The following is a 9,454-nucleotide window of genomic DNA, read 5'->3' on the forward strand; positions in this document are numbered from 1 at the left end:
ACAGTAATTAGAAAGCAATTATAAATATTCAGAATATTGTTTCATACTATTTTGTGAAGAAAGATTAATATATAGGATTACATTTAATAAAAACACATCAGCAAAAGCCTTCATCACCAAGACGAGTGTTTATCTGTGCACAAATACTGAAACATTTCTTAAGCATAGCTCAAGCTATGGCCCTCAAAAAACTCGTACTATTTCATCTATACTGATACAAAGGAAAAAGGAAAATTTATACAGAAAAGAGAATAAGCTACAGCAGTACACCAGGTAAGTCTTATATCAGCACATATAACCTCCCACCAGGGAAGATGTGAGAACAGCCTTCTAGCATACAGCCTACAATACTCATACCACTAAGCTACATCAGAGCATTTGTACAGAGGTAATAAAGAAATGGGTACAGGCCACAGCTTAGCAATAGAGTTAATATTAAAGCCTCGGCAAGAAATAGGAAGAAAAGCAATTTTAACAGAAAAATTAAGATATGAAAATTAACAAAATACAAATGGTATGACTCTACCCACAGTTAGTTGTGCAGGTGACATGCATGACTTTACTGCAAACCTCTACTCAAATCCCAGATCAAACACCATTTTCAAAGCTCACTTTTCTATTTTTATTTAATACCTTGACAGCTGCAATTTTCAAAGCATATTTGTAATTTTCTGGAGAATTACAGTATAACATACAATTCCATCTTTGCTATTCCAACTAATTCACTAACAAAACAACTGAACTAATCTCAGTAAAACATATTTAAAGGTTTTCTTACTTGTACATAAGAGAAAGGGCACTTATTTCTACTTGTCCAACCCATTCCTGTATTGGAAAAAACCAAAAGAAAATTAAGTTCAAACACACACACAATTATTATACTTCCTCACATGTAGATCAAGAGAAGCAAGAAATCATTGTCGAAAATAAATATATTAACACTGAGTCTGGAGTTCAGCAGACACACTTTGATTGCATTTGAAGGCTTTTTTGAAATAACAGTAACTATTCCAGTAAGGTGGTTAAGGGGTACAAGCCAGAGGGATTTTTTCCCAACGTAGTTTTCACACGGATCCATTTCTGAGAGAACTAAAACCAATCACATAAATGCAGATCTATCATTAAAAGACTATGATTTTGAGAGGTAATACAGTGTTTTTATTTTTTTTCTTTTGTTAAATTTAAACCAGCAGTCTAGCTTTTCAAAAGTGATTTTTTTTTTTTTTAAAAGTGAGTGTCAGATTTACCAAGTGCTTTTAAAAATGTTACTCTCTACCTTCAAAACTTTCTGGTTTTGTGGGCCTTTAGCTATAGATGAACTGGAAAAAGAATCTTGAGGCTTAACTCTCATGACTAAAACACACATAACTTCCACACAATTATCCTGACGCAGTCTTGCGAAGTGCTCCAACACAAAGTAGACAGACCACTTCCAAACAGCCAAAATAAACTTGTGACAGTTAGTTGCATTTCTCATGCAAGCAGCTGTATATCAATACCTGAAGAAAGACCAAAAATCTGCCCTTTAAAGCTGTTCAACAGTGAAATGTCAGCAACACTCTATAACCCAGACTCAAATCATAGAAAAGTACAAGTTGTTGCTTCCATTACCAGCCTAACTGCTGTACTGTGCTCCAGTATAATGTGACTAGACCTTTCTTAGGAGGTTTTTGGTGGTGGTGGTGGTTTTGTGGTTTGTTTTGGTTTGGGTTGTTTTTTTTTTTTTTCTTTTCTAAATTCTTACTAAACTAAAAACAGCTCTTAAGTTTGGTGCAGGACTTTGTAGCAGTCCCAATTTTTTTAATCATTTTTTAAATTCTCATGACAATTTTAATATCTAGAATAACTTAATATTAATTTCTCTGATCATGTAAAAAAGCTACTGTATTATTTTTCAAAACTATTTTTTTGAAATATTAGCAGACATGTATGAAAGACACTTTCTCTACACACACATTGCTGTGCTGTAAACCATTTACATTGGCATAGTTCAGTGCAGCATAAGTTCTACTGGAAAATGGCATGATTTACCATTTAGCATAGCGTATAACCTCAGGATTTGACTAACAAAGCTTTGCAATTAAAGATCCTGGAATAAACAAAGCAAGACAGAAGCAGAATAGGCTAACACCCATGTTCTTCCCCCTTCTACCATTCATTTTGGAAACTGAAATAAAGGACCATCTGGTTAGCCATTCTAACTAGGGATGCTGTAGGCATGGCAGGGGAAAAAAAAAAAATAAAAATCATGCTTTAATTTCTAGGAGGGGAAAATTTAATAAGGTTTATGTACAAACACTTACAAAAAATTAACTGATTTTGCAATGTTGCAGTAGATAGTCCTCTTCCCCTCCCCCCAGCTTACACGAATTTTTAACTCCCTAACAAAAATACTAAAATTAAATGGAGAGGGGGATAATAATTTTACTTCAAATCAGTATCTTCCCAAGAGCCTGTGGCTACTATTCATAACATCCCTTATATCAATAACTGTCTTCTCCTCACCTAAACTTTTAGGCCGTTATTCAAGGCTGTCTTCAAGAAAACAACAGCCACGCTATGCTTGTTGGCATTTGCAGAGGCTAGAAATGTTTGGATACAATTTTGAGGAATAACAGGTTTAAATCAAGAAACAAAAAATTCTCCAAATCATTTTCAATAGAGAGTACATGCATAAAAGTATAAATATTCACATAATGCTAAGACCTCTTAAGCTCAAAAACATTTGTGAGGAAAAAAAAAAATCCAATTACCCATCAACAAAAGCAGTGCTTTCTATTATAAATCAAGTTTAACATACCTGTGGATTTTCCAAACATTTTAAATACTCTTCAAATGGCCCCTCTATGAACTGTATTTAAAAAAAAAAGTAACAATTAGTTATTTTTATTACTGTAGTATACAGAATCCCCGGTCTATGACCCACTGTAGCAATGGGAACGTACCATTGGAAATTTAAGACTATCCTGCCCTCGAAGAGCTTACAATCCAAGTATAAAGTGATGTAGAGATGACGGAATAAATGGTCAAACATATAGGTGTGCATTCCAGAAAATACCACATAAACAGCTTTTAGAGTCATCACACAACCCAAAACAAAAACAAACAAACAAAAAACCCAAAAAGAAATGCAGCAGCCAAACAGGAAACCTGAAAGAAAGCAAAGATGGTATCAAGTAGATGTTTACGGGCAATTAATCCCAGGCGTGCACAGCATCACTTGAGAACATGCGTGGGCTTATTCAAGTATCCTGTTAAATGAGCAGCAATGGACAATCAGAAATGGGAGTCACGTTTCTGTAGCACCCAAGAAGCAGTAAGATATAGTATAGGCAAATCACAGAGCACTTTTTCCTCTTTTCTGTATCGCTTCAAACAAACTGCTTTTACTTTCAGTGAAAGGGTACAAACAATCAGGCTACACTAATTGCCAGGTTAAGAAAGTAATCCTTCAGCTGCACTCCTTAACATGCATGAAGAGGCCAAATTCACATTTGTCAAGGCCAGAGAAGGATGCTGCAGTAACTGAGACATGTTAACTTCAAAGTGTTTCAGCCATGCTGGCCAACAGAGAGGCTGTATTTAAAAAATGCTATTTAGACATAATCTGCTTGATTTAGTTAAGATCCAAACTTTAGTTAGGAGGTCCAAACAAAGAATTAATTCCCTTTATGAACTTAAGCGACAAGCTAGGTGGCCTCTTTACCCATAGTGATTAAGAAACAAGGTATAAATGAAAACCGAGTAGAGTAGTGAGATTAAAAGTTCTGCTTTAGTCATTTTGAACCTGGCTGGACAGTGTTGTTCATGAGAAGAACCAAAAAGTCTGGCCAAAATTTTTAATTTAGAAAGAAGCAACCAGGTAAGAAGTTAAAAGGTGGATCAGTAAAACATGATCATAGACAGCAGTTGTTTTGTGTGTCAAAATTAAATGAGCTAAAGATAACGCACAGAGGAAGAAAGGAGAGGCACCAGAAAGTTCTCACAGGAAACTGAAGAGTTGAAAAAGAGGAGGAAAGACAGCAGCAAAGATAACACTTCAAGAAAGGATGAGGATGAAAATGAAGATGGTGGTTACACACAGCCACCTGAAACTTGGGTTATAGCAGTATGAATGGAATGAGAGAGACAGAAATCCAAGCTGGAATGGTTACAATAGACAGAGAGAAGAGGAACTTATCAATGAGTACCACCAGTACACATCAACAGAGCATAACTACTAAGAAGGCAGATGAGCAAAGAGTTGAACTAAGAGGCTAGGGAAAAAGGCATTTGTTGTTTGTGTTGTTTTCGGGTTTTTTAAGACAGGTAAGTTAACAATGCTATATTCCAGATGGAAAACAAAGTACAGTAAGAGATATGGGGAGCAAAGGAGATCAGCAGAGCTGAAGTGAGGTACCTGAGGAAGCAGGAACATGAGGAAATGAGAACAGATATGAAACACCTCAACATTGTACATGAAACACCTATTCTGAAAAATGGCAAAAAACTTTTAAAAAGAGAGACTTTTCAGAAGGACAGCAAAAAAGGAAAAAAAAAAAAAAAAAAAAAAGAACAGTGAAACTGTAGGAGAGAGACCAAGATAGTAAAACCAGCCAGCGTTGACAAAGAAGTTACCCGGCTGAGAGGATGCCAGAACTGGGGAGGGGAAACGACACACATCTAGAGTCAAGAAGGGTCACAGTATTTCCAAAAACTACCCAATGCAACAAGAAAACAGAAGTAGAGAAGCAGATATTGGAGTGAGTGGGGTAATTGTGGAAAGAAAGGGATTAAAAAGTCAGCAGGGAAAAAAATAAAATAAAAAAGAAGGGAGAGAGATCTAAGAGTTGATAAGTCCTCAGATGGACTGGAAACAAGCAAACAGTCCTGGCAAAGGGAAATAGTCAAGTCAGAGCTGCATTCTCCCACAGAGATTCACTGTATTTTATGTCATTCATTCTTGACAACTTCCACATTAAAAGCGATCAGCAACATTTGAGCATAGGGGACTTTGTCAGAAATTACAGCAAATACACACACTCTTACTCCTGCTTTCCTTCTCTTCCCTATGCCAACATGCATCTAAAACAGCCTTTTTATTTTGGGTCCAGGTAAATTTAGAACAGAAAGAGAGCTGAGTAATAATCCTCTAGTAACAAATGCTTACACATACTCCCGTTTCAGCTATCCTGGAAATTAGTTAAATAGTATATACACTAGAACACATACATACACAAACAGGAGCACCATTATTTATTATTGTTCTTTTAAAAGGAAGAAAAAAAAGGATTTTATAATATTAACACTGAAAACATTGGCCAAATATAGATCAATATCAAAATATTTTATGTCTATGGTTGATGGAGAACTTCGTTACAGATGTTTACAAAAAAAAAAAAAACAAAACCACAGCGGCAATGCATAAGAAATTGTAGACCCTGAAACAAATTTCACTCATCTCATCAGTCAAATCCCTATATATTGTAAAAGCAATTAAATAGCGCAGTAAGAACATTTTATGACCTTCACTAAAATAGGCATTATACTAAAATAAAATCCAGATTTTGGTAGCTCCGCTACAGACTATTAAAGTTTAAGAAAGTTTGTTTTGTTTTTTAATGAGCATTAAAAAAAACTCTTCCCACTCCACTAATCCTCCAGTCCAAGCAATATATAGGTCTTTCTCCAGGCTTATGAAAATGAGTTATTACCACACATGTGCCAATTAATTTAAAGAGCACTCAATTTAAAAAGCATCAACTAGTACATAGCTATGCTGAATACCATCACAAACAGCAGCATATACCTTAGAAAAGTAGAAGGATTAAAGTAATATTTTTTTCAAATGCTCACAAAGAAAACAAAAATACTTACTGCTTCAAATTTCTCCCTATGTTTCCGAAGATAGTCTACACAAGCCATCCTAACATCAATATGCCGAGACTGAGAGTGTAACACCTACAAAGGGAGAAAGAGAAGAAAGTGACACTGGTTCTGAGGAGTTTTGATGATGGACCACAAATAATTAATGACTGTTGTCTAAATACGGGGTTGGAAATACTCTAGTATTATTTTTAGGAATATTTAAAATGCATATTCGTTCAGTAACAACATCTCTGTGCAGGTGAAACCCCAATTACTTAATAAAAAATTAAGTTAACTGCAGAATTCACAGATTTACTAAATTCAAACATTCAATTTTATAGGGATTTACTGAGCGAAACGAACAGCACTTTTTGTCATTCTTTAACTGACTCCTTTGTAAAGGACTTCAATTAATGGAAGAAGTAAGGTACTGCAGGAGTGGGTGAGGAAATCAACTGCCAACATGCACTTGTTCAAATGAAATCCAACCAAATCTAACAAAGTGCACATTTACTTTCTCTTGACTTCTGGAGGTGTAGGTCTGTTGCCCAAATACTGATTTAGAAGCCAAGAATTCAGATCCCAGTATGACACCTGCATTCTACCTCCTGTTCAAATCTCTACTGGAAAAACACTACTTTTACCATAGGTTCAGAGTTATCTCTAATGTGACTTTGTCTGCATCCTCACTACTAGGGAAGTTCTAGTCAATTTAAGTCGCAGCCTCTCTTGCAAACCTGACACACCAGCTTCCATTTAAAACACTTCCAAATTCGAATCAGTTCAGTTTTTCTGCATGAAGAATACAGAGATTAGGCCAAATTTGTGGATAAACACCTACTAACTCTGAATTAAAGACCTTCCCTTCAATAAAATAAGAATGGTATGTTAAAAATTTAATTAACAGTTGGAAAAAAGTTCCATATACACTGGAGTGTGGGAGAAACCTTCTATATATATTAATTAAAAAAATCAGAGTATCAACGTATATTCATTGATTATTCCCTTGAAATAAAAAACCCCACTCACATCAGATCAACAGTGTTTGCTTGCCTGAACTTACAAAGTCAGTGGGGAAAGTAATTTTAAAAAAAAAAAAAAAAGTTAACTGTGTATAATTAGCACAGGAATCTGGGCTCCCACAATCAGAAGCACCAGAGCTCCCACTGCTGTTTGTTTGTATTTAAGACAAGATGACGCTGTCACTTTTTTCCTTTATCAGTAACACTGAAATGGGGGAGGGGAATTCAACAGGAAGAACTGAAGATAAATTACTCACTTTCTCTAATTTTATAGTAAACTGATTAACAAAACTAAGAATGCGGCGGCTTTTCAGCTCTTGCCACTAAATTCTGTTTCCTAAACAGTCTCATACAAAGCAGTTGTACCCAAATGTTGAAATCTTACGCTGAAAAAAAGCTTTAGGGAGGCAGTGGACGGTCAAAACAGGTAACAATTTCTTGATGACAGAAGGCGGCTTTACACACAGAACTTCTCTCGCCTCACAAGACAGAAATAATTTTTTTTCCCGGCACACGACTGCGTAACCTTAACCTATACTTGTCTGCATGTTAACGCTAATTATCATCCACTAACGAGATCCACTTCCCACGCTTTCCTGAGAAGTAGCTTTGTTTATGTAAGCAGTTACCTGCTCGGCCACAGCCCTGAAAAGACAAGATCCATCCTTGGCAACTCTCTTTCTGTACAAGCCCTGAGATCGCAAGTAGCAGTCCATAGAAGCGTCCCCAGGGGCGTCCATGCCGCTGCCTTGATGACTCTGCTCCCCACCGTCGGGTCTGCACGCCGCCTCCATGTTTACCGCTTCACACCGTGGAGAACCGCCGCACCTCTCCTAGCCCCACATGGCAAGGTAAGCCCACCGAGCAGCTCTAGGGCCGGGTAAAGGAAACAGCAGCAGGTGGGGGAGAAGAGCGCTGGCCCCCCCAGCACTCGAGGTAGCAGCAGCAGTGAGAAAAGCAGCCGGTCTCACGTTATCAACTCGCATGTGGGAATCGCGGGGAGAAACGGCAAAGTTTTGCTCCGCAGCCTGGACTTCCAGCTCCACAAAAACCGTCGCTTCTAGGCTTCTCTAGAGGGCCGGGCAGCAGCCCCCGGACACGGCTCCGGCGGGGTCCCGATCCCGCTTCTCCCTCGGGGCGGCGATTCCCGGCGGGTTCCGCAGCCCGGGCGCGCAGCCGGCCTGCCAGGCGGAAAACAAAAGAGAAAGGACATGTGCTACCGCCGCCGGGGAGAGGAGGGGAGGGGAAGAGAGGAAGAAAAAAAAAAAAAAAAAAGAAAAAAAAAGGGCAGCGTAACCTGGCGTTTATTTTCACTTTCAGCCCGGGCGCTTCTGGGAGCGGTAGTCCCGGCGGAGGAGGAAGAAGCGGGAGCCGGGCCCAGCGCCCGGGGCCGGCCGCCCCCCCCCACCCACCCCCGCCTTCGGGGTGCTCAGGGCTTGGCAGTTAGCCCCGCACCCCGTCAGGCTCATGCCATTCCCTAACAGCTTTTTTAGTTTTGTAAGTAACACCGGGATGTCTGACACCTAATCCATAGGTATGTGGGGGCTGTGGCTTTGGTTTGGGTTCTCCCCCCCCCCCCCAAAACAGATTAGATTGTAAGATTATTTTTGAAATCCATCCACTTGCAGGAAAGAAGATGGAGATAAAACTGGGATAGTAAAAGGAGGCTTAATTAAAAAGGGATTTAAAAAAACACGCCATAGCCATTCAATACTTTTTTTGCACACCGCTCTTAGTGGTAAGAAGCGGCAAATATTTTTATTACAATTGCATGACTAAGTTTTGCTTGGCATTGTAAACATGCTTTAGAAGATTTTGGTGCACAAAAAGTGACAAGAAAGGAAGCTTTCCAAACTTCCAAGGCTTCTTTTACTGTGGGTGTGTGACTTACCTAGGAGGGAGAGCTACAAAGCTCTCAATAGCTCTAGCAATAAATAAAATGCTACCAGCTACTCCTTAGCTTAAATGAACAAATTTAGATGCAAGAAAGGGAGGCAAAGACAGAAGGAATGAAAACCCTGAGTTTTACTTTCAGCCAACAGTAATAAGACCAGGGAGGGCGGTGACTTGAGCTGAGATCTGGATATAACAACAACTGATTGAATAAGCAGAAGTTACAAGCCAGGCTGAGTCTAGTGCTCCAGCAGCTCTGTACAAGCAGTATCAAACACCCTTTTCCTAACAGAAGCCCAGGTCTGCCAGCAAGGAGTTGGTCTACTGGAAAACAAAAGCAAATTCCTAGCGATATCTGTAGACAAGGAGAATAGAAACTGAGAAAAGTGGAAGTAAAGCCCTCATGGCATCTGAACCTCCCAGACACAGAGAGCTGGTTAGGCAGCATGGGGATATTTGGGAGAAGGAGCATGAGGTAAAAATACTAGTGAGGGGCTGGAGGGAAAGCTCAAACCTCTCACCAGAAGATGGGAAAGGTCATCTAACAAGACTGAACTATAAACTGCCACTGACTCAGCTACCATATTCACTTAAGAAAGTCAGACTAGCAGAGTCCTGCACGTGCAAGGTGCTGCTTCTGTAGATAAAAGTGATTTGGCAAGATGCTTTTGAGACCTATCAAACTAGCGTCC

General features: G+C 38.9%; 1 protein-coding gene and 1 long non-coding RNA gene across 7 annotated transcripts in view; one reads left to right on the top strand and one right to left on the bottom strand.

The window, feature by feature from the left end:
- The window catches only part of OTUD4 (OTU deubiquitinase 4), a 32,412-nt gene extending 24,227 nt beyond the window's left edge, over positions 1–8,185 (bottom strand). For 3 of the 6 annotated variants that reach the window (XM_052816576.1, XM_052816540.1, XM_052816558.1), the window contains exons 1-5: positions 7,841–8,122; positions 7,499–7,702; positions 5,857–5,940; positions 2,801–2,851; positions 779–825 (exon numbers count right to left, since the gene is read on the bottom strand). In XM_052816576.1, coding sequence (XP_052672536.1) covers positions 779–825; positions 2,801–2,851; positions 5,857–5,940; positions 7,499–7,702; positions 7,841–7,855 — 401 coding nt within the window. In that variant the 5' untranslated portion in view covers positions 7,856–8,122. Of the gene's footprint in view, positions 1–778; positions 826–2,800; positions 2,852–5,856; positions 5,941–7,498; positions 8,123–8,166 lie in introns of those variants that run through there. The other 3 variants (XM_052816530.1, XM_052816566.1, XM_052816549.1) reach the window with 3 other exon arrangements.
- Positions 7,605–8,994, top strand: LOC128155095 (uncharacterized). The gene is made up of 3 exons (XR_008239528.1): positions 7,605–7,720; positions 8,190–8,403; positions 8,905–8,994. It is a non-coding gene; the product is annotated as an uncharacterized LOC128155095 (long non-coding RNA).
- The last annotated feature ends 460 nt before the right edge of the window (positions 8,995–9,454 follow it).

Source organism: Harpia harpyja, chromosome 2 (assembly GCF_026419915.1).
Source record: "Harpia harpyja isolate bHarHar1 chromosome 2, bHarHar1 primary haplotype, whole genome shotgun sequence".
Classification (NCBI taxonomy): domain Eukaryota; kingdom Metazoa; phylum Chordata; class Aves; order Accipitriformes; family Accipitridae; genus Harpia; species Harpia harpyja.